The sequence below is a fragment of the Pezoporus flaviventris genome, unplaced genomic scaffold, assembly GCF_033815535.1.
Source record: "Pezoporus flaviventris isolate CSIRO_AGI_PZ_B2104156 unplaced genomic scaffold, CSIRO_AGI_Pfla_v1 ptg000021l, whole genome shotgun sequence".
NCBI classification, from domain to species: Eukaryota; Metazoa; Chordata; class Aves; order Psittaciformes; family Psittacidae; genus Pezoporus; species Pezoporus flaviventris.
In genome coordinates this window covers 6,230,606-6,256,066 of record NW_026892569.1, presented here as the reverse complement: position 1 = coordinate 6,256,066, position 25,461 = coordinate 6,230,606, and the positions used below count along the sequence as shown (strand labels likewise).

The 25,461-nt window shown below is 41.1% G+C and overlaps 1 protein-coding gene across 3 annotated transcripts in view; it reads left to right on the top strand.

The window, feature by feature from the left end:
* Positions 1 to 272: 272 nt before the first annotated feature.
* SLC25A26 (solute carrier family 25 member 26) overlaps positions 273 to 25,461 on the top strand; it is an 83,360-nt gene continuing 58,171 nt past the window's right edge. Inside the window, exons 1-5 of one of the 3 annotated variants that reach the window (XM_061455816.1) lie at positions 273 to 488; positions 2,272 to 2,428; positions 4,020 to 4,129; positions 17,888 to 17,992; positions 19,667 to 19,714. In XM_061455816.1, coding sequence (XP_061311800.1) covers positions 456 to 488; positions 2,272 to 2,428; positions 4,020 to 4,129; positions 17,888 to 17,992; positions 19,667 to 19,714 — 453 coding nt within the window. In that variant the 5' untranslated portion in view covers positions 273 to 455. The remainder of the gene's footprint in view (positions 489 to 2,271; positions 2,429 to 4,019; positions 4,130 to 17,887; positions 17,993 to 19,666; positions 19,715 to 25,461) is intronic. The other 2 variants (XM_061455817.1, XM_061455818.1) reach the window with 2 other exon arrangements.

Sequence of the window (25,461 nt, the reverse complement as noted above, 5' to 3'; positions counted from 1 at the left end):
TTTTCCTCAGTGGACGTAGGTTTGCTCTGAGAGGCCGCGAGAACAGAAAAAGCCATGGGAGCAACTACCTCCAAGAGCCCCTCGGGGGCAGCTCTCTTCCCGCCTCTCCCGGAGCGGCACAGCTGCTACTGCTCAGCGATTTACCCACTAATCAACGCTCAGCAACAACGTATTAACTGATTAACGCCGACTGCTAATTAACGCGCAGTTTCCACACCGCTCTACTGCGGGGCTGAAGGAACCGCCCCCAACTCACGTTAGCGGTGCCGCTTTCCGCCGCGCGCAAGCGCTGTGACGACACGGTCCCGCCTGACCGCGGGTCAGGGGCAGCAACATGGCTGCGCCCGTGTGCGCGTCCGGGGCGCGTCCGGAGCAGGGGATCTAGCCCCGTTCCGCGGCGGGGGGGTAGCCGGTTCGTGCTGCGCTGTGTGCCCGCTCCGTGCCGCCACCCCTGCATGGAGCCGCGGGAGTCCTGGGCGGCCTTGGCGGTGAGTGAGCGGGGTCCGGGCCTGCCCGTTGCCAAGGAGACGCGGCGGCCTCAGGTGCCGGTGCCTTGGTTCGTCTCTTCTTGGCTGTCTGCAGGCGCTGGGTGCGTGCACGGTCCTTTGTGAATCATTTCTCCCCCTAAAAGTTACTTCTCGATGTTTTCACCCGGCAGCATCACATGTAAGGTGTCCCCATAGGTAAGGACCTTCTTGGAATTACCCCAGTGACTGCTGTGGGTTCTGCGTGGAAAATCACGGGTGAGGTGCCCTTAGCTAGTGTGAGGAGAGCTGCTGACCTGTGCCTGTTGGGAGGGTTCAGATCCCTGCCAGCTGCAAGGCTCAATGCATTTGAATTAGGTCCTGGTCTTGCTTAATTGCTTTGATGGAGTTAAGTTTAAGGGTATGTTCAACTCCTGGTAAAGGTTTTTCAGCTGTTCTATATTTAATAATGCTGTTGTTACAGAAAGGTGGGGGAAAAGGTGCATTCAGCTGTCTTGCTATCTAAAAAGCTTTACTGTTTTCTCCAGATGGTATAAGCCCCCAGGTATTGCCGGCCTCTGGTAGGGGCTCTATTAGCTGTTTCATGAATTTAAATGACATTTGAGATACAGAACTTTGAAAATGAAAGAAGTGATTAGTAACTTTTGATTCGTGTTTTAACAGATGGCTGGGTTAAATCTGATCAATGTTATTTTGAGCAGATAAGGATTTTGATGACAAAAATATGAAAAAAATCAATGCATGCAAAGTAGCCAACTAGATTAAAAGAGTAATTAACTTATTGATTCAAAGTTTAGTAGTGAATAGTGAGCATCTCTGTGAATCTTCTGTTGGCCCTGAAGAGAACCCAATCAAACACACGTGATTTGTTTTCAGGCAGTTAAAAACCTGCACAGCTGTTTCTTGTGTGCTGCTCTATATGGGGTAGACTTCAGACTCTGTTTTCTGTTCTGAATTATAATCATTAATCATAATAGGTTAATGGTAACTGTTCATACTTTTTTCTTTTGAAATGAGTTTTCATACTTCTTTTAGTCTCCTCCTCCTGTTTTTGACAAATAGGTTTTTTTCTATAGCTATGTCCTGGGGAAACTAAAGAAAGTCAACTAGAAACACAGACAATGGAAAAGGATGGCTTTAGCTGAAACTGATTTTTTTAGGGTTTGGTTATAAGAGTTGCTGTGGGTGAAAACTTTCCATTTTTTCTTAGACCTTTGAAAACATTTTTTTTAATACGACTTTTTTCCTCTATGGACTTTTGACAGCAAAAGAAAAATCAGTTTTACTTCAGGCTTTGCTCAACAAATGAAATGAGGCCTGATAGTTTAAATGAAGAAGTTTGCTAGAAAAAATGGGAAAGTGCTTTCTAGAGATGCTTAGGGTGAAGCAGAATTGCTTCTGTATTTCCCTGATCTTATCACACAACTTCATAGAGGTTTTGATCATTCTGTGCTGTCCTGTATTGGTAAGTGGCATTCACTGTCTTGCTTCTATGTTTAGGTGTTAAGTGTTACTTTGTACTATCTGAAACACTGAAATTGTTTTGAAAATACCTTAAAAATGGTTTTTAAAGCTGTAATATCTATTACTTTCTCTCTTGTTGAAGCCTCCTTGTTATAGCTATAAAGCTATTGAGATCTGTGTAACTCTGTCAGTTTATAAGTTGACCTCAGAAGGGATCCAGTCAGTTGTGCTTTGCTTTAGGCTTGCCTCAGTTATCACATAAGCACCACAGCTTCACACCTATGAATATTAATGCACTTTACTCTATGGTTTTGTCTTGAAGGCTGGTGGAGTTGCTGGTGTCTGTGTTGACTTGATCCTTTTTCCTTTGGATACTGTAAAAACAAGACTGCAGAGTCCTCAAGGCTTTAGGAAGGCTGGTGGTTTTCGTGGCATCTATGCTGGTGTTCCTTCTACTGCTATAGGATCATTTCCAAATGGTAAATTTTCTTTGGCTTATTCTTTGTTGTCCTTAAGTAGGAACTGTTATAGTTTAGGACATTTGTGCTCATTGCTTCCTCTCCTGCAGGTGATTTTTAGATTCTGTGAGTCCACGTCCACCTGTGAAGAGCAGTTGCTAGAACTGCACAGTTGAACAAGCTCTTTCAGCAAGCCTGGAATGAAGGTTGCTGCATGTTTAGTCAGAAAAGCAGCCCTTACTCCTTGGAATCATTCCTTACTATCCTTACTTACAGGGGTACCCTGAAGCATTTTTGGGTGCCAAAGAGGGCTTGAGTCTTGATAGTCCTTTTGTCATGACCCGCTCTGTCAGACCATTTGGAATGATTCGAAATTCAAAGTGTTTGAGTACTGGAGGTCTTTGAGCTCGTTGCCGTGGGGATGCTCTGCTTGTCTTTTTCTCCTGGAAACAACTACACCACTTAAAATGATAAGACATCAGGAAAACTTCTGAAAATGAAGCTTTTAAAAAAGTAAATGCTTGTAGTCCCTGCAGAGAAAAAGTCATCTAAGTCTTTGTAGGGAGGGATAAATGAACAACAGGCTATGCTGTCAGTAGTGAATGTTAGGAAAACTTTGCTAACAAATCCACTGATACCTTCAGATGTTTGATGTCCTTCATAAGGTGATACAAAAAAATTCAGTTCTTTATCTTGTCTGCTCTGTTATCTCCTTCTGAGGTGATAAGCATCTTTTGATTAACCGAAAGCAATTCACAGAGCCCTTCTTCACAATTAAAATCTGTTCCCCTGCAAGACATGTCAGTTTTCTCATGATTTACATCTTCAGAATCTGAACTGTGGTTTTATCTTTCCAAGTATGAGTGAGAACTTATCTTTTGGAGCAGGAGTAACCCTTAAGGTGCAAATGCCTTTGTAGTTGACTTTTGCAGTGAATAAACATGGCTGGTATTGCTGTGCTCTATTTTTGTATGTTTCTTGTTCACTGAACAGGGCTTTTACAAGTCCTTCAGAAACTTGGAAGAATGGTTTTTTTGGAGCTAGAGTGCGAAATATGAAACTGACAATAGCTAGGAAGAAGTTATTAATAACTGCTACTGAAACAGTTTTACACATTGCAGGGTAGAGACTTATGTCATGTACCATGATGATTTTTGGGTTAGTTAATTTTTTCCCCCTTTTCAATTTACTGATTGTTCCCCTTCATGTACATAAAGACCATCTAATTCAATCTAACAATCTCCTCTCTACCCTTCCTACCTAGGAATGGTACCTTCCCCTGCCCCCCCCCCCCCAACCTACTGGACATTCATGACTAATTCATAACACATCTTTCCTTATCTCTGTACTAAGAATGGCCTTAAAGTCCTGGCATCTTTGATATTAATAGGAGATTTTCCAGTGATAGCCAAAAGCTTAAACTTCTGCAGGAATTATCCTATAGACTTCACTGGTACCATTTTGGGGGAAGAAATCCTGCTTTGAACTACATGTGCAGAATAATGAGTGACAAAGTCTAGCTCTAAATGTTTTTTTTATTGGTTTTTTTTTTTTTGTGCTAGTTTGGTGCTGGAAGAGCAGTTGAATGACTGCATGTGTTCTTGAATTTCAGCTGCTGCGTTTTTTATCACCTATGAGAATGTGAAATCCATGCTGCACCATGGCTCTGCATCCTCCTTGGCTCCAGCAACACACATGGTGGCTGCCTCCCTCGCAGAAGTGGTAAGAAAGAAGATCATATACTGTGTCTGTGGGAAGAAGGTCCTATATTGTGTCTGTGGGAGGAGATGAAATCATTCAGTTATGAAACCTCAGGTTTCGTGTCATATCTTACTTTTTGAGTGTTGACCATCTTTATACTCATGAAAGTCCTCATAAAAATTACTTTATGTTTTTTAATGAAGTGTTGGCACTTGTAAGGATTGTTTCAAAGTGAATAAATGAGTTAATAGCACTTCTAACAAGAGCTAGTATGTGACACTCCATTTTGTGTTCTAGAATTTGGTGTTCTAGCAAAGTCTATTTGGATTGTAGCAAGTGTTGAAAGAGAGCACTTCTCAATGTCATCAAATGATGATGGTTCCTGTGTGATCCAGACCCAAACATATCTGTAGGTGAATAGTGAAGGTGCTTTATCTTAGAAGCTTGTATATGGTGTTTTTAATAACTGTTCCTGAGGTTATTTGCAAACAGAAAGAGCATGGTTGCTTTGGATTATCTGAATAAAATATATTCCAGGTTCACCAAAATCCCTCAGAGGGATCTGTGCCATTTTAACTTAGCACAAGGTGACTTGTTATAGCAGCATGGCCTAGCCACTTCCCACAGGAAGCAGTTCAGCTCTGCTTTGATTCCCAAGTAATTTTTATTCTTCTGTAGAAATGATTCTGATTAAATTGAATGGGACTTAGCCACGGAACTTAATTTAACACACCAAGCACATGAAGATAGGTGAATATAGCACCCTGTAACCACTCTGGTAGTGGTTATAGGTGTGAGTAGATAGAAGGTGATTTAAGGCTGTGTGGAATATGTTTGTGTTGCTGGCTCAGATAGGGTTTTTTTTTCTATCTTGGTTAGAGCCTGTGCTGTCAGGCCATGATTTCTAACTTCAGGCAATGCACAGAACTTGCTTCCGTAGAAATTCTCTAAAAGCTGTTAGAAATAAGTGTGAAGTTCTTCATCACTATGGCAATGCGTAGCCCTGATAAATTTGTTAGCCTGATATCTCATGGACCAGCAGATCCAAGAGGGGTTCTAAGCTTCTCAAGTGCTGTTTCAGAATCAAGTGAAATAACAGATGGGCTCATAGCGAGGTACCAGTGCTCTGTGATAAAATCCACTGAAAAACAAGTCTCTTCTTTCACAAGTGGGTTATTTATAATATACTGCCTCTGCCTGTGAGGTTTTGGTGGGAAAATTATAACTGGATGTGACTTATCAGCAGTTGGCTGCAGATGACTCCTTGCATGATTACAGAACCTGTTGCCTGTTTTCTTCCAAGGTGGTCTGTGGTCCTGTGAGCATCACAGCTCAGGCACTTACTCCTTTCATTTTCAAGCTGATAAACAGAGATGCAGCAGAGTTAAAGGAGTTGGTCAGAGCTGTTTTAGATGCTTGGCTCTTGCTACTGTATGGCCAGGGAAATTCATAGTGATAGCCATTGAAATGACTTTATGGTATGGAAACTGCAGTGCCGTAACAGCTATTATTCAGTTAATAAGATTTTGCTTTTTGCTAGGTTTTCTGCTCCTCTTGGTGTGATGGGAGAACTAAGCTGTAAAATAATTGAGATGGGGATTTAGAGATTTGCTACAATAAACCTGTAATAAAAATAGCATAAAGCAAGATCTTCTCACATTTGTTTTATATGAAATCTTAGATGACTCATATAAATAAACCATTCCAAATTGGATCAGGGTGAAAGTTATAACTATAGTTTTATTGATTAGTTATTAAGTTTTAATCAGGGCATAACCTCTGGGACTATTTTGTCAGTAGTTTCTTTTAAGATGTACTCTTCCTCTTTTGTACACTTTACTAATTACAATGATATAAACTGCTGTTAAATAATAAGCCAAAGACTGTGTCATGTTAGGATTCTCAAGGCATCCCTTTGCATTTCCAAACCGTCCTTTTACAAAAAAGGAGAAATTAAGATTTGGGGCGAGAAACTGATGTTGGATTTCCAGGTTTGCTGTTCCTTCACTGGTGAGCATAAATGAGTTAGGTTTTTGTGCATCAATAAAATGTGGGTATGTACTAACCTTAGAGGTATGTTCATGCTGACTAATCTGTGTTTTGAATGTGGCTCAGTAAAAACAATAGGTGAAAAGGAAACAATACAAAGGTTGCATCAAGATGTATTAAAATACATGGGAGGAATCAGTAAAATGGCAGCTCTTAGTTTTTGTTACAGCCACTTTTCTGTGTTGTTTACAGCCTGTGTAAAATCATGGAAAACATGCATTTGATCTAATTTCTGACTTCTAGGCTAGGAGGCACAAAACCAAGCCATAAAAAGCAGTGCCTGCAGTGGGCTTTTTTTCCCCCCTTCTAGGCAAGGGGAACATAGAAGGTGAATCTCATCTCCCAGAATGAGATAAGGAGAAGTACATGCAAAGTCTGACCCTGTTAAACATGATTTTTTTTTTCCCTATAACTGAATCTTGCTGTATAGGGACTCTGAATATCCCATAATGCGTGAAAGCTTATTTACAAAGGCACAGAAACTGTGGAGGGCAGTTATATGGTATCTCATCAAGGAAGAAGGTTGAAGTATACATGAGTTATTAAGGGTGGGGAAAACCCTTATTTACCACTTGTGTAACTGAAATCTGGAGATAGGAAACACACTTGCTGCATCCAGGGCTTTGGATTTTCATCTTGACTCTGCATTACCCTGTATGTTTAGTCTGCCTGTATCTTTACTGTGAGCTGCCAAATGTGCTTGGAAAACATGATATCATAGGGAGTGGAAAGGAAAACCAGATGTTCTAAAACTTTACTTTTAATATTCTAAGGCAGTGTAAGTAACTCTGAGAAGGAGCAGTGTATTTAACCTCCTGGTGTGCATTTTAATAGGAACTGGGTGCGTCTTGCAGATCCAGAGTTAACTGTACAGCTCCAGATTGATTTATATGGAGTTTATATCAGCTTAATGTGACAGTGTATACTATTAATTAAAAGAAACCTTGATAAAGAGAAGTCCCCCTCAGGGCCTTTCCACCAGCCTCCCGCAGACATGGTTTCATGGGAGAAGTTTAGGATTGTCCCAGTTTGACCGATGAGGTTTCCTTCATAAGTGCCAAAGTGGTTGGATTCAGCACAGTTAATTTTATATCCCACTGGCTTTTCCACGGAGGTGAGAATAAAGTCGTTTGGATCATGTCCTAGAGAAGGCTGACAACAGCATTTTCCAGTTAATGTTTAGGTATTGTTATGGTTACGATCTGAGCTTTGCAAGATATTTAGTGAAAGTTTCAAGCTGTTGCTTGTAAATATCAGGATCGCTCTTAACTTTCTGATGAAAAAAGTTTCTTTTTGATTGGCTACATTTGGTGATTTTTTTTTTTTTGTCTTGTTTTACTTTGACCTCCAGCTCAACTTGTGAGGGAAGGTTGGGGAGAATTGAAAACCAGGATGCGAGGTAGATGTCCTGTCCCTTTGGCAGCTAGTGGTGGTGATCAGGTTCTTGAAGTTGATTATGTGAAGTTGTTGAGCTGCTTTTGTCCTTGGGTAAAACTCCAGAGTACATTAGGAATACAGCAGTAGGGATGTGTTGACGCTGTGCAGAGCATCCCCAAGGCTGCCAGATCCCAGGTTGCTTGTAGTAAAGTGTCTACAGACCATGCTGTAGTACCAGAGAGAGTAACTCAAATCCTGAAAGCTGCCTGGTCATATTAGTGCCACGATGCCTGCATGTCCTGTTACGTTTTTAAGATCATGTAGCCATGACACTTTAAGTTCCTCACCTGGCTTGTGTTCGTTCTGTCTCAGTGTCTCAGCAGCATGGTCTCTTGAGTTGTAGAAATGCTGGACAAGCTCATGAGCCTAGAAAGGTGTTTCTGGTCTGACTGCAAGAATGCCAAAACTTGGGCTTTGCTGGAGCACGAAGATTATGAGAAAGGATGGAACCCTTGTCTGTGTTCTGAGAGAGCTCTCAAGGGTTAGCTAGGGACTGCTCCCTTAGAAGATGATGGGTTTGGCTTTCCTCAGCAAGAAGGAGTTTGGCATATCCTCACACTGCTCTTCACAATTTGAGGAAGGATGGATGGTGAATCCGTTTAACTTGAAACTCCCAACCGTTTGTCACTTAAACGGGGAGAGGGGATGATGCAGCTCCGCAGGGCAAGGTGAGGACAGGTATTTCAAGGTGAAATTCCAAGCTCACTTGTGTATTCCTGTGTGTTGCCACTTAAGATACTTTAGTGATACGAGCAAAGTGTGTGGTTCATCTGTGATTAGCATCTGACCGTCAGTATTAATAACTTGGGAATTTTTTTATCTGCTGTTGCGATGTGTCAAATAAGAAAGCTTCTTAATGCAGGAATTATCTTTCTGGTGAATTCAGCTAGATTTCTCTACTAGTCCTAACTTGATTTTTAGAAGCAAGCCTAAATGCAAGCAAGTTTACAAATCATGGTTCTGTAGAATGACATTTTGAGTGTGCTTTTAATTCAAATAAGGAAAGCGCATGCCATCTATTAGATACGATGGGCAACGTCACATTTTCTATCGCTCTCTGTTTAAGAATGATCCCCTTCCTTCTGCCTTGGCAATATCTTTTTGAAGCTATTAATTAGTTTTGCTTTAATAGAACAAAAAAAAAAATCTCCAGAGTTGTATTGGTATGAATTCTGTGAGAGTAACTGGCTAGATCAGAGAAGGAAGTTGCTATCAATGCCCATTCTGAGGACAAGGCAGTAGCATGAGTTGGGCAAATTCAGTAATATTGTGAGGGAATCTCCAGCAGGATAATTGGTCAGGGCTTTACAGCATTGTAAGCCCAAGAAGATCATGTGCTGCAACAAAGAAATGATTTAGTACTTGCAGTGTCTAGACTTTGCAATAATGGCTTTGAATTTTTCACTATCCTTTCTCTAAGAACTGAACTAATAAATGGACAAAACTGTTTAAAACCAAAAGCTGTGTTGTCTACTTTGCATCTTACCTGCTTTCAACCAGTGGGCTGACGATAGTATTCGAAGTAGTGTCCAAAGTCTGACGCAGTCAAAGTTTGTAAGCTCTTTCATAGTACTTCATCTCTTTTTTTGCTGTTTACCTTGATCAGTGTCTGTCATTTTTCTGTGACTGTGTCTTCTGTGCTGTGTGTGCCTCGGTACCTATAGGCACCGGGAAGAGGAACATGCTGACCCTGGCAAGATGAGCAGTGGTGGGGAGTTGCAGCAGTGTAGGTGGTCTTATGAATACATCATGGTGATTTGAACTATTCATAAATGAAGGTAGGTGAGGTGAGGTCTGCAGTACAGATGCTGTAGGATGTTTGCCAAATCCTTGTGCAGAAGCATAGTTGAGCAGTGGTTGGAAGATGGTTGTGAAGGTGTGACTGCTGTCATTAAGAGCTAGTGAAGAAGGAGCATAGTTAGAGTGAGTGGAAACTCCAGTTAGAGCTGCAGCTGAAAATTGGTTGTAAATAAAGATGAATGGAACAATGAATCCACAAATACTGCCAACAAATTCATCATACAATTAAAGGCTGAAACAGCAAATTAAGAACTGTCAAACACCTCACCAGCCAGCCACGCTGAGCTTCTCTTTATGCTCCATGTTATCTGCATATATTGAATATTCTTCATCAGCTGCTTTTGGGTTACCTGCTCAGTTCAGGGCTTAGAGGACATGCTATTCTGCAGTAAAGAGTAGAAGCTTGATGGTTGCCACCTCTCTTCTTTTGACCCTAGAGCTGATATCCTTCAGCTGATACAGAAATATCTGTATGTATGTATGTCTGTAGAGGAGCTAATTTGGGTTAAAGAGTGTAAGTGAGGAAAAAAAAATAATGTAAAAGTGTTTCCTGCTGGATTTCCTGGCTTGCAACACACTCTGCCAGAGTCAGCTTTGGAAATGTCTGAGATAGCTTAAGGTAAATTTATTTGAAAGTAAGGTTCTGCAGAAGGTTTGTTGGGAATAACAGTTTCTGAATAGCTCCATATGTGGACAAGCCTGTAATTCTTTAAGTGAAAAGGCTGTAGGAAAGAGTAAGGGATCAATTAGAGGAAAATACTTGATAAAAAACAATGTAGTTGAAATTTCCGTGTTCTGGGCCAATGTAACCCCAAGAGACTGAGCAAATAGTAAAATACCAGTCATCTTTCAACAGGAGACTTAATGTGTTTGCAAAAAATATTGCCTGTGTTCTCTTGCCGGGAGTCTCATTAATGTTTGTCCTCTTGTAACACAGCCTGACCCCACTTGGCTCCTTGGAAACAGTTTTATGCTGGATGGGCTGCACCATGCTACTTTTGCTGAAAGAACAGTTTGGCTGGTGGATATGATTAGTTTCTTAAGCCTTTAAAAATAAGTTTAACAGACTCTCAGCGGTGAAAGAGTTGCTTGGAGAGATTGGATTGGGCAGAAAATTCTGGAGGTTGAATTAAGAGTCTGCTCTTTGGCTTTAAGCCTTTCTGTGTTTAAATGTAGTAGTAATTTATGATTCAAGCATCAACCAGGTTATGGAAGACTTTTTACGGAAGACTTACAAAGCTATTCAACTGTCTGATTTTTGCAACTTGAGTTTAAACCAGTGCTTGTGACTGTACCAAGGAACTTCAGAATCTGTGGGACACTTATTTTGTGCTGGAGTACAAAAGAGGTGTGCACAACGGTAGGTCTCTTTAGGTAAGTTTTAGATTGTAAAACTCTACATGGATTAAACTTTGAAAGACCAATTTAGTTATGCAAAGCACAGAAACTTGCAAAACACTTGCAGTGAGAAGGACTTCTATAAAGAAGTGTTTAGTGTCAGTTTTGTCACCCTCAGAAACTTTCCCTGTTCTTTGCCTGTTGCCTGATGTAATTGGGGTAGTAGTTTCTCCTTTCTGCGAGAAGAACTCGGCACAAATACCCACTGCTTGAGGACTGGAGTTTTCGAAGGCGTACCTGATGTGGCTAATGGAGAGGTAGGCAGGAAACCCACAGCAGGAGTTGTAGAGCACGTAGCTGGGCAATTAAAGAGCCACACATGTGAAAGGAATTGGAGAGGGGCAGAAGCCCATGCTGAGAGGGCTGCTGAAGTGATGGACAAGGAGCCAGCTGAGCACTTCTGTGGGGTGCATATGTTCAGACAAGATGGTCATGTGAAGGGAGAAATGTATGGTGGTGCAGGTGATGCTCTGGAGCAGGAAGAAGGGAGCCCTGGAAAGCAGTAATAAGGAGTTAAGTTTGACAATGACAGGATGAGCTGGCACTCTACAAGACAGTTCTGCAGATGCCAGGTAAATACATCTAAGGTGGAAACTTAGAGGAGGTTGAAAATGTTTGTGCAGAAGCTCTGGTTTTCCGAGTGCTTGCAACATTTCAGTCCCTGTGAATGGTCTCATCTCTGAAATAGTATGTTTTCAGGTTCTAGGAAATGCTGAGATCTGAGGGATCTTGCTGGCTGAGATTATTCTTTGAAGAATGTTTCCTGCCAGCATACAGGAGAACTGCAGCTAAATTAATGAAGGCCCTATTGTGCCCATCAGAAGAAAAGATGGGACAAGGAGCCTGGCATTGTTCAAACTTTCCCATCCAGAGCCCATTAATCAAAACTTGTTCTCTCCATGGGTCTTAAATTAGGAGTGGAGTCACCTGTTCATGACCCCAGCAGCTTTGCGCAGGACTGAATTTAACTGATGTGCGTAAGTGTGGGAGGGGAAAATAAGATTAGCATATTCAGAGGTTTTATTTGGAACATGAACTCTTTTTCTGGGGCTGGCACTTAAAGCAGAAACAGTGGACAGTGCATATACTGGGCAGTTTCTGTCCTCTCTGGAGACAATTTCCTCCTTAAAGTAGGTGTTAATGCTTCAATTCTCCACTTTGGTTATGCTTTACCAGGTAGTACAACCTGATGACAAGCACAAGTGAAAGGACTTGTTCACAATTTAATTTGTGACCCACAGCAAACTACAGACTGCAGAAACTTATGCTTTTATTCTGTTTTGGTCAAAAGGGCAGCAGTTATTTAGGTGAAGGTTTACTGGTGTTTGAACTGATAATGGTCTGAACTGAAGCAGTCCAGGCTTCTCTGTTTAAAAAAATATGAAACCAAATGACAGATGTATTTCATGTTTCTCCACTGTTCTGTTAGTATTCCTGGTAATGGAAAGGGTGAAGCCATTCATCTACAGCTCCATCCCATGTTCCTCACCCGCCACGCTGTCTAATATTCTCAAACCAAGAGTTGTGACCAGAGTTTAGAAACGGTTATTGGGAGGATGAAATACTTTGCTAATCTCATAAAATTGCATTAAAGAAGTTCTTTCCCCCCCCTTCTCGGAGAGGGGAATCTCAGTAAGATCTGAAGTACTGAACAGATCTCCAAACAGAGCTTAGAGAGGCATGGAAAGCTGCAGTACTGAATTCTAAGTTTGTTGAGAGCCTCTGACTTGAAGGGAAATTTCCCATCCTTTTTCAGGATCCAAAGGAAATCAGTGCAGTTTAAGATCTCTTAATTTTAGACACACCTATTGTTTTAATCATTCACTTATCTGAGGAATGGAAAAGGACATTTTTCATGGTTTAGATTAAAAACAGTAACTTCCTACTTGGAAGGGAGTATCTGACAAGAAAATTGAGATGCTCAGACAGTCATTTATTAACCTATTTTGGGAAGAAGCATTTTTTAATATAAAAAGCTGCAGCCAAACAGAAAACCACCTAACCAAACCTGAGCTATAAGGTAGCTTTTGTCTGCAGGAGTATGACTAATAATATCTTGGTTGCATCTTCTCTTTGAATGGGGTTTTAGAGTTACTCTGTTTTTCTTGCTCTTTCTACATTATCTTGGAGCAGAAAATCCTGACCTTCAGGAATGGGGTGAGCAATTAGATGTTTGTTACCAGATTGATGGCAGCCTAAAGATACATCCTTTGGTAAGTCATAGCCTCTTTGGTGTAATTTTTCTGCAGCAGCTTTTTCTCCCAAATGGTTACTGCTTATCTTGCACAGGTATTGCGAGGTTTAGCTCCCTGGATACAAAGTCATATAGTGTCATAAACTAGATTCTTACTTGATTAGAAAAAACTTACACAAATGACATTTAAGAGTAACTTTCCCCAGGTATGTTCCTTTAGTTGTGTATTAAGTATTAAATTATATGGCGAACATCAGTTAAAGCTTCCCAGCCTGCTTAGACAGATAAAGTCATTAAAACTAACCTCCTGCTTGGGAAATCTAAAATTTAAGTCCTTTAGAAGGTATTCTGAAGGGTTTAAAGCTGTAACAGAGAAGTTTTCTGGAGCTTAACACATTTCTGTACCTAGTTTCCAAAGTAGGCTTAGCAGTGCAAGCCAGAGATTTGCTCAGTCACCAAGTGCAGGTTCCTAAATCGCCAGCCACTAATGTATTTCGGAACCATTCTTTGTCCCCAGACTCTACTCTCTTGCTTTTAGCAGAATGGCTAATGACTAAGTGGGGAAAAAACCTTGGTCTTGATCCTCACCCAAACCCAGGCTAGTGCAAAGAACAGATCAGCTCATCAGCCAGGAGCATCAGGTGCCAGCATCTTAACAAAGTGGCTTCTTAATATTTGCCCTTCAGTGGTGTGTCTTAAAAGCACGGGTAGTATCTCTCTTATTAAAGATAAGTGTTTAGACCATATGATTATGGGAGCTTTTAAGATCTATGGGTCAAATCATTAACTGTGCAAGGTGCTGCTAGTCTGCATAAGGAAATGCTTTCTCAAGCTGCTTTTGGAGGTCCAAAGCTGTCAATAGTGTTGTACCAGCTGTGTACCCAGTGCTGAGAACTTGCTGTGCATCAACCCAAGTTAAGTACCCAACATAAACCCTTAATAGCAACTAGAACACCTCCTCTGTTGTTTTTCAAGTGCTTCTGGATACAGCTCATGTGTAGATCATGCCTGCAAGGTTAGTGCTTGAACTGTGGTGTAGGTGCCTAAAAACAGATGCACGTTATCTTTGATTCTCTACTAAATCCTACAAAACCAGTCATGTAGGGAATGGTTAGCCTGGAGCACAAAGGGTGGAATCTGAATGGGATATGTTAACATTTAGATAATAATACAGCTTTGAAGACCAGGAGGTATTATGCTCCTTTCTGAAGATGTTGTCTTACGTTTGTCTTTGCCTAAAGGACAGCATATGTTGGATAGGGGAGCAAGGACCTGCTGGTGAGCTACAAGTGGTGTCATGGTGGCTTGTAGATAAGTTCTTACTCCAGAATTTGCAGTGGCAATGCAATGGGATCTTCCTAGTCCAACCAGACTGTGTCTTGTGTTATTGTCTAAAGGAAGATGTTTGGTAGCCTTGTGCTGATGGCTTACGTGAGTATTGCCTCCTTCTGAACAGCTGCTCTAGCCTTAAGTAGGATTGGCAGCTATCATAAGGTAGTGGTTGAGGATAAGGTGTTTCCAATAAACTTAGATGAGCCCGTGCAAGAGGCTTTGTGCAGGTTCCTGGTGCTGTTTGCAGCAGGTCTTGTTTTCTGTTAGCTGTGGCCACGTAGGAACAGGTTACAGATATACTGAAACAGTTTAAATCGGTATATATAAAGAGTATTTGTGTTACCTTAAAGGCACTGGTCACTCATCACAGCGAGTCAAGAAAGGCATTGGTCAGAACAATCAGGAAAATCTAGTCTCAGTATGAATCCAACCAGGAGATGGCAGCATTGATGCATGCAAAGAGTATTTCAAAGTTAAAATGCTTCCCGGAACCAACAGGAAAAATTAGTATCCTTCAGCTGGAAGATGTGCTGGTTTAGCATTACATAGGTAAATATTAACAAAATAGGCCTAGTTTTAGCTTTTGTCCCTAATGGGCTAATGCAAGTCAGTAAATTAAAAATGCACTTCAGTTGGCATCTAAATACTGGAGCCACATTTGAGCTGGTAATGATTTAACACAGGATTTTGAAATTCAGTGCTCGTGATCAGAAGTGGTTATGGCATTAAAAGGCTGGAAAGTTAACAGATGCTAGTGTTGTCATTTCTGCATACCTCTTCTGTAAAGTAATCGTAGATTTGCTTAAAGCTGTAAAATTGGCTTTTGTTAAAGCTTAAATCTAAAAATCCTTGAGTCTTTTGTTTCAGTGTTACTGTTTTCCTGACCTTATGGCATGTATACATGTGCACTGACATGGGGAGAGTCTGATAACTGGTATATTGGGTTACCTGACCTGGTAAATAAGGAAAGAGCTTGGCCCGGGGGGGGTCTTGATTCTGACTTTCTGCTCCCATTAACAGAAGGGAATGAGCATGGTCCCTATCAACAGGGTGCTGTTGTCTGATGCTTTCATGTCAGGCAAGGTAGCTGAGGGCACACTGCTGTGCCCTCTCCATGGCTGGCTCTACAGATGTTTGACAGAGCTAATTTGTCACAGGGTCATCCCTGGATCTGGTGGGATGCGCCAGGAATGGCCTGAGTTTGAGAGGCTGTATTGTGCTCTCCTGTGGCAAGCAACAGGCTGCATTTATGTGAAGAGCCAAGAGATTTAAAAGCAATTTCTTCCTGGGCTTTTGGTGACCAGGGAGGTGAATGGGCCTCCACTGTGCAAGGTCACATTATTGTCTGTCCTCCACATCTATTTGTCCAGTAGTTGATGCAGCTAAAAAGCATGTATGTGGTTGGTGACTGCAGAGCATCTGCACAATTGTATTTCACCCTCGCTTGTTCAATTTACTTATAGCTTCCAGATTAAGTATGAATTCTGTTGGTGCAGTGTTATCATACTGGTGCTGCTTGACCCTATTTAGCTAAGAAATCAAACTGTGGAGACGTGTATTATGTTCTAACTTTGTCAGCATTGCCTGGAAGGTGCTGCAGTGATTGAGATCTGGGCACAATGAATTTGAGACTTTTCTGAACCCATCTGTCCCAGGTTGTTACTGTCTTTAAAATCTTGTGGGCTAATAGATAGGTGTGAACCTAATCTTGCATGCTTCCCTTTAGAGACCTGTGTTCGACATCAAAAGACTGCTGGGATTGTTAGTGATGGTAAGGTATGAATGTAGGAACAAATCAGGTAACACATTGTACATTCAGGTGCACAGTGAAAATGTCACTGTTCTGTCTGATGTTAGCAGTTGCAGCTTGTGGCTTTTTGTGTACCAGAAGTGCCCCATGGAGCCAATCTGACAGCGCAGCCCGGGTGACACGAGCCTCTATTTCCTTTCATAACAGCACAATGTAATCACTCTTTTTGTTCTTGTGCAGCCACACGCTCCCTTGTAAGCACAAATTCAAATGGGAGAAACATCAAAGTTAATTTGAAATGAAATGCACCCCAAGTAGTCTGGGGGAAATGGAGACATTACTTTGAGGCCACCCTTCTCCTGCCAAAACTGCAGCACCCCAGATGTCAGAAAGCCATGCTGCGCTCTTTGTCTGGTCTTGATTGACTGGATTGTTTTCATCCGAGCCTTTTTAAAGCTTTCCTCCTGCCTCCATGTTTTTAAGGAATAAAAAGCTAATATAAGGACATGGAGTGTTATGAAGCATGAAGTTCTATAAATATTTATGCTGAACTATCAAAAAAACTTGACAGTTCTTATTTTCTTGACAGATTGGGGTCACTTGTTATTTTTGACCCTGAGAATTGAAGAGCACATGGAGTTAGATCTGTTTGTAATGACTTTGGATATTGTTGTCTGGTAAACTTGTAGGAATGTAACAGGATAACAGACTTTTTTTTTTGTGGTCTGTCTGTGAAAATGGAACTTAAGCCTTGGGCTGTGTTACCCACAAGTCATTGCTCAAATTACTGTTTCTGTGCAATGTGGCAGTGAATTCCTGAACTTCCTTTGGCACATGCGAGTTTGAGGTAGCAGATGGGTTTATCACTTCACATGGACAGCTTTCACTTGGGTTGCCCTTGACTTGAAGTACTCGGTGATCATCTTTGTCTCTAGGAACCACAGTGTGTTCCTGAGGCCAGCACAGGATGGGAACAAGGAAGGCTAAATATCTGGCTTATAGTGTCCCCAGTGTTTTGCCACCAGTCCCAGCGCTGCTTTAAGTATTTCTCAGGCCAGCTGAAGACAAACTCCTGTTAAAAGTGCCAGTAAACAGGTCTTTTCTGGAAAGAGGAGAGGTTTGTAACTCTTGAGGATCCTTATTGAACATTATGCGCACACAAGCTTAATTCCTGCCTGAAGCTGAAGTGGCAGGTGAACGTTTTAAAGCCAGGTCTGGGTTTTTCAGCAAAGCTGGAGCTTTGTGTCAACAGCCATGTTATTACATCCAGCTGCAGGGGCCTTTCTTGCCTGTAAATCCCTTGTGTAGGAAAGGATCACTCCGATGGTTCACACTGAATGAAATCCAATGTGTTTTAAGGTAAATCTTGAATATATTGTGTGCGTCCGTGTCTCTTGAGGTCAGTCACTAGGGGGCACAAAGGAACTACCTAGGAAAGAAGTTTATTCTTCCAAGTCCTGCGTTTCCAGTTTACCTCTCTGAAAGGGGGGTGGGTGGGGGGGAATTCCTGTGGCCGCCAAAAGACAGGATAGCTTCAAAATTCTGGTTTCATTGTTATTTTTTCCCCACTCAAATCTGTTTCTGGTTTGGAAGTTAAAATCTTCAAGGGGACTTCCACTTTTCTATAAGCACAATTTTGTGTTCAGAGCCAATGCATGAGCTGCTCATCAAGAGCTGTTAAGTACAGCTGGGGTAATTACTTGAAGTTATTTCCTCGTTTCTCAGTTTTCTGTGCTTGGAACCATCTCCAAATGTGTTGGCTATATAAAGAGCAAGGCAGCAAAAGGAATTGTTCTCTGAACTTGTGGGTCTTTTGCAGGTTGCCTGCCTCATACGGGTTCCATCCGAGGTAGTCAAACAAAGGGCCCAGGTTTCTCCTTCCTCGAGTACCCTCCAGATTCTCTCCCGCACCTTGTATCATGAGGTGAGTTCAGAGCAAGTTACTTCATTCTTTCCACTCAGTTCCATACATGTCCAGAACCATTCCTACAACTTTATGCCAGTTCTGTGTTCTCCCAGCACTTTCCCATCTATTCTTCTGTTAAAAGTGATTGGCATGTTAAGTTGAAGGAAACCAAACCCCCACCTTCCCCATGTGCATGCACTTACATGCACACTCTAAACAACTCTTTCCGCTTCTTTTTATATGAAATATCTACACTAAAAAATAAATTTAAAAAGGGGATTTAGCTTTCCTGTTTCCAAAGCTCTGCATGTGTTTATCATGGAATGGTTTGGGTTGGAAGGGACCTTAAAGCTCATCCAATTCCAACCCCCTGCCACAGGCAGGGATGCCTTCCACTAGACCAGGTCGCTTCAAATCCCGTCCAACCTGGTCTTGAACACTGCCAGGGATGGGGCAGCCACAGCTTCTTTGGGCACCCTGTGCCAGTGCCTCAGCACCCTCACAGGGAAGAACCTCTTCCTTATGTCTAATCTAAATCTACCCTCTACATGTCCTTGTAAAAAGTCCCTCTCCAGATTTCTTGGATGCCCCCTTGTATTTATGCCATGTTATGGGAAAACAGAAGATCAAGTCTCTGTATCTAGAGTTTGCTGAATGGTTTCCAGTTTTTGTAGCTGGCTTTAGAGGGGGTGTCCTCAAGGCACCATTTCAGAGAGGCTCTGTAGGAGCTCTGGAAATGAGTGCTTATCCAGTATTTGTAGCTTTTGAAAAATAAGGGCTTTTGTTATCTTTTCTGTAGTTACACTGATCCTTCCTGTAGAAACCTGTTCACCATTGTTTTTACTGAGTCTCACAAGGGGTATTTTTCAAGTTTATTCCGTAAGAGAAAGTGGCTCCTGAAAATACTGTGGGGAAAATATTATACATATTTCTGTGTGTAAAGGCCAGGAAAAGGAAGCCATAAATATGACCTTTAAATGATCCACTTGATTTTTATTTGCTTGTAAATAAAAACTATTGTGATAACCCTGCACAAGAGGGTCACTGAAACTTCTTCCTTGAAGAATGGATTGGTCATTCTGCTCTAAAAGCTGGTGCTCTCAAAACTGTATGGTTTTCCCCTTCTTTATAGCTGGCAGAGAACCTTAGGTTTTGCCAAACACTTGAATAAACTGCCCTATAAGATAATTAATATAATCTTACATACTTATAAAATTGTAATGGTTTTTAATGTTATCAGCTAGTTAAAAATATAAAATGTCTCGATAAAAGCTCTGAATCAAGACTAAATGTGGTCAGGGAAAGTTGTCATCCTATGAGTTCATTTTTGCATGGGCTATTCAAACAGAATGGGGATAGTGCATACTTTTAGACCAAAGTTTTGGGCAAGTAGAGTTTGAAGTAATGTATTTCTGTATCTTCTTGTCATTTTATTTTTAAATGTAAGGCATATCTTCTTTTCCATAACTGTTTATTATGAACAGTGGCTAAATGATCTTTGAAATGAGCATAAACCCCTCTGGTACTGTGAGTCATGGAATGCAGTATGCAATGCTATAATCAATATAGTCAATTTGCAAGAAGTTCAGGTCTGACATTCAGGCTACAATGTTTGCGTCATAATCACTGATAAACTGTGGTCTTTGGCAAACTAATTCCCTATAGCTAATGCTTTCTTTTGTTGGCTTACAGGGTATTCAAGGACTTTATCGGGGTTACAAAAGCACAGTATTAAGAGAGGTAAAACACTTATTTTTCTCTTTTAATTGATTCCTTTGTATCACTTTGTTTTCTAACACCAGATAGTACGATTGAGATCAGCTGCTCTAACCATAAGCTCTAAATCCTAGGGTGTTTCATTCTAGGTAAGTTACTAGTTTGTGATTGAAATAGAATACTGATAACGTGCACTAAGAAAACTTACGATGCATGCAAAAAGTTGTCTACCACCCTGTGTCTCAGTTCTATTGCTGAATTGTGAAAGGATGGAAATGTGTATGTTAACATGATGAAAACCATGAAGTAAAATACTGGAAACTTCCTCCAGTGCTGTGATTGCCTCATTTGCAGTATGCATGCCAACAATGGTGAACTGGTGGCATCAGGCCAAGTTTGGCACAGACAGATTTAGGCATTCTTTAAATATATTTGTCAGCAGATGCCAAAAGATTATCTGTCCTCTGCTATATAGAGAGGATTGTGCTCTCTTTTTAAATGGGTGAAAGCAATGCATTTAGTCATCCAGGCTGTGGATGTGATACGGCATTACTTAACTCTAAATCAGAATACTTCACTGCTGGAAAAAAAACGATGGAGCTAAAAATATTTTGGCCTGCTTGGCAGAAAATAGCTCCTAAACTAAAATCTCTTCATAAATGTACTGTGAATTACAGGATTAGTGTCATGGAAGTGCTTGATGTGCTGTGTAAACTGGAGGCAGATTATAAGAGGTAGAAAAACACACAGATGAGCTCCTAGTCTAAAACTGCTTCAGAATTGGAGCCCAATTGGTGCACCATTAGCACCTCAAATAAAGAGATAAGGTTCAATTCCTATGAAAACATAAGAGCTTTTGTCCAGGAAGGTTCTTAAGTACTCTGTTCCATGTGCTGTGTGTGGGTTTGTCCTCTCCTTATGTAACTTGCTGAATAAACGTTTGGGTCTTTGCTGCTTTTGTGATCAGGTCTCTTGGCTGTGTTGCATTGATATTAAAGCCAGTTGCAGAGGCTTTTCAAGCCTCCATTCAATAGCTCTGCTTTTAAAAGCCTTTCTTCAAGCTGAAAGCTGTTTTTAGGATAGTTACGCTAGCCGGCTCTTGTTACAGTTGTGGTATAAGAATGGATATTACCTAAAATAAATACCAAATATAGAGTTCCTTAAAATGCTGACACATAATAATGGACTGAGTCTAATTTTGGCAGGTCTGAGTGTTTAAAAAATCACTTATTTGTGCAGAGATGATACCTGCTTTTCTGAAATGTAAACCCCACCATAGCTTTGTCCTGTGCTGATTTTCTGGCTCACTAAACATGGTATTCACTCAGATTTCATTTGCAGACGGGCAAAAAAAGGCCAACAAATGATTTTGATTTCTCTGAGGGTTTCTGAATAAATGAATAAATTTGGATCCCATTGCATACAGATTTTGCATACTAACAGGTAGATAAAACACATGGTTACCACTGGGTGCTGTTCTCCTTAAAATCTGTTTTGACACATGTCGGGGTGGTAATTCGTTTGCAGACCATATTCATGGCACAGTGTATGACCCTGCTGAGAGAACTTTGTTTACTCAAAATGGCAGCACTTTGCTGGAAATTTAATGGGCGTCCTCTCCATTATGTATATTCATAAAAGATCTTTCAGAACTGATTTCAGTTGAAATATTGCTTTTTGGGAGAAACTGTCCAATCAAATGAGAAGTAAATGAAATGTGCTTTCTCTTCCAAATGAATCAAATCAGAGGTGATGTTTAAAAGAAAAACATCATCTTTGAATTTAACACTGTCAAGGCCGTTGTCTTTTTCTGACACTAAATGTTGTAAAGTAATGTCCACTTGAGTCAGAACCTGCACCTGGAACTGTTGTAAGCCTGACACTTAAACGTGGTGTTTTCCCTTCTCTTTGGGGACACTTCTTCCTTTAAGGAAAGTCTTTATTTTCAGATAAAAATCTGTATTAATTCATTATTGGACACATCCAGGTGGCTGCATAGTGTATATAAACTGATACTTAATTCCAGCTGACTTCTATACGTATGGACTTTGTTCACATGCTTTGGTTCTTCACTTACACAAACCCCTTTGTTTAGTTCCACTGGAGTGGGGTTTTTGAATAGAGGGGCTTCAATGCATAATTTCTCATGGAAGAGGCTGGGAATATTGATGCTTTTCAGATGATGATATTCTTGCACTGCCAAAATTCTTGAGCCAGAATTTGAGGAAGGTTAATTTTAGTTGCTGCTTTGAGATAAAATTTTGCATATTACCTAAAGCAGTGCCTGGCCAGGGATGTGCTTGCCAATTGTTTGGGCTTAAGTGAAAGTCAGTCTCTTATAAATGGAGTGAATGTTGAAACCTTGTCTTTATAGCATAGCAGATCTTTTCAAGACAGCCTTATTCTGCTCCGTGTAATTTGCATTAGCTGCTGTGCTGCTTCTGTTCTGGTGCAAGGTAGTTGCTTCATCCTCACTCTTTCACTTATCCTTCTGTTTTCTCATCAGAATAATCTCTGTACAGATGAATACTGGAAGAAAAAGAAAATGGGTATATGTGTAATATTTTTGGAAATAGCTTGGTTAACCTCAGTGCTTGGAAGTTTTGCCTGACTCTTTCAGCTACCTCCTTTTTGGTGCCTCTTCTCTCACATTGCCATTACATTTTGGTCTTTACATCTTTCTTTGATGCAGTTACACTAAACTAATCTGAAAATCAAAGGGGAAGTGAGGTACAGTGCCTCGCTCTGTTGGCAGTAGTAGCCCAAAAGAGACATCTGTGCTCCAAGAGGAAAGCTTTTGTGATAAAGCACAAAGCGGGAGCGTGGTTATTAGGTTGCTGAATGAGACTTTGAATAAATCGGAGGCTGTGAAATGATGTGGAATTCCCATGATGTCATTTCCAAAGCAAATCCAAGTGAGAATTATCCTTTCCTATGGGTGTAGTGTACCAGTGTGCATTGGTGTGGAAACTGCTTCCTGCTACTAAAAGCTGTCAATGAACAGGTAAATTTATTCATTTTTTCCACAAAAGAGACAAGTTCATTTGTAAAATCTCATAACAAGGCAGGAGCAGCCTATAAATCCTTTATAAATCCTCTAGTATTTCTTAATGGGAACACAGCTCTGCTGCTGAGGTCTTGTATAAGCAAGTGGAGCCAGATTTTTAATTCCTGCATAATTCATTTTATTAACTATGACCAAGTAGAACATCTGTTAAAATTCCATAATGTTCAGTTCATGGGAAAAAGAGAGAAACCCCTGAGTTCCCATTGGAGCATTTCCATTCCCATTAATGCTACAGGACTCTAGCAGATGTCTTAAAAGATGTTATGAATGACAGGACAACATAAAAGAAAAGGAAATGCCTTGTCCAGTTTTCCTGTGTAAACTAGCTTGCTGTAGAATGAGTTATTTCACCCTCTGCGTGTCTGTGTGCAGGTTGTGGCTTTGCACAAGAAGTGCCACGTTTAGCTGTAGTGTCCCTTCTGTTGGGAGTTAACATAGTGAGTGAGTCCTGAGTGGGTGTTCTGTGTGGTTTTAATCTGATTTGTTACTTTTGTAAAGTACTCCAAATGGACTGGGCCCTAGCCCAGAAATAGGTTGAAAAGGAGCTAAAATTAATATTGAACCCTTCCTTAAAGACAAAGGGGATGGAAGACGACTGGCTCTTTATAATTCACAGATGTCTTGAAATGAGACTAAGACTTCTACAAACATGGAATAGTTTGGGTTGGGAGGGACCTTAAGGATCATCCAGTTCAAGCCTCCACGGACAGGGACACCTCACACTAGATCAAGTTGCTCAAAGCCCCATCCAACCTGGCTTTCAGATCACAGTCCAGTGTCAGTCTTTGTGCAGGTAGCCCTAAGTAAGCCTGTCCTCTATGTTGCCTCATGGACTGTTTGGAGGCAGTTCAGGCTCTCTATGTGCAATGGCCTCTGTTCAGGTAGAGGTGGTATTGATGCTTTACTTGACAATGTTTTTTCAGAGCTCTGAACTTGAAAGGAGCTACCGATAAATCTGAAGCCACTCTTTTACAGCATGCTGGTGATCTTACTTGCAGAGAGGTAACCTAGTTATCACTTTGGGAGTCCTAGTGTTTTAAGTTAGTACAGTTGTGGGTAGCTTTGGGTTTTTCCTATTGGTTTGGGTGGTTTTTTTCCCCTTCAGTGTATGCATGTTAGAGCCCTAAGTGGATAAAGGCAGCTGCTGCTACCCTGGGATGGAGAGAGCACTCCATGCTACATTAATTTTGGGGAGGAGAAGGACAGCTAGTTAAAAGTATGTTGTTGCCTTCATGAGTGGCAGCAGTGTGATGAGCAGGCAACAAATTCGGGCTCTTGCCATTCTCAGAAAGCCAAGAGTTAATAATGCCTCTGAGGAGGAGGAGATACTGTTTGTTGTATGGATGCCTGACTAGTGTCCTGACATAATGTGTCTATCAAAAGGGATATGGAGGATATGCAGTGCAGCCTGTGCAGGAAAAAATACCTACAAAAAAAACCTTCTTAAATGACTTGCTAGCTGGGAGATGGAATCTAAAGCAACTAGCAGCCAAATGGGCCTTAAAGGCTCACCTGCTGCTTATTCCTAAATGTAAAGGGTCAGTGCACAAAGGATGCTGAGAAGGTTTAGTGTAAAACTGAAACCCAGCTGAGACCTGTTGCCCCTGCTGAGGGAGGGAGTGGATGTGTGAGCTTGAGGAGGAACAGTCTGCAAACAAGGAGCCTCACTTGTTTATCCACCAGAGGTAGTTCTGCATGCTTTCCTTTTGTTAGGACATCTTCACGTAAATATCCTGTTCTCCTAGCTGTTAGAGGCTTTTATTAAGTTTATCTCTGTTGCTGTAGGACAGAAAGAATGTTATTAATACATTCTTTTACTTACGCAATTAAAACTTTGATCTCCTATTTGCCTCTATTACAGAGCAGATGTCGATAGAAACAGGCAAATGGGACACTATGTTAATACAGTACTTGAAAAAAGAAACTTCCTCTTCAATGAAATATGTGCAGGAGCTGTGTTTTGTTACATTCTGGAAAACTGAGCTGGTTTTATTTTGTGATTCTAGATAGGTTTAACCAGGAATTTGCCGTGCAGGATTGTAGCTCTGGGGTGTTGACTTGTATTGAGCAACCAGCATTTCTCTGGCTTGGGTGTTTCCACATAGAACAAGTCTCATGAAAGGGATAGGGACTGTAAAATGAATTAACTAGCTAGTCCCTGCCATGTGGAAGGTTGTGCAGAAGTTACGTGACATGATTAATGGAAGGGAAGTTAAAAAATAAGTCTCTCTTCCCCCTACTCCTAACCACTACTCTGTCTTGGAAACCTTGTATCAGCTCTTGTAGCGCTTGTACACTTGTATCCTTCTGGTTATCTACATTCAAGAAATTTGAATCTTGAAAGGTGTATAAGGATTCATAGTAGTTCTTGTGGGATAAAAGCAGGAGACAAGTCTGTGCTCTGGGATAAGGGCTCAGGCACAGCCTAACTCATGAGCTGGAATGCTGAAAAATGGACAAAAGGAATAACTGTCCTTTGCTGTTGCAGGTTATGCTTATTACTATCCCAGCATTTGTATGGAGAAGGTACTTGGAAATTGGACATCTCAAAAAGCACTTGGAAATTGGACATCGCAAAAAGCACTTAGAAATGGCTTTTGCAGACCACAAAACACTCTGGGTTTTCTAATATACCAGCTGTGGGAAACAGGTTTTGTGAAATGCTTGAGTAGCAAATAAACTGGCCATGGTGGACAGAGACCTA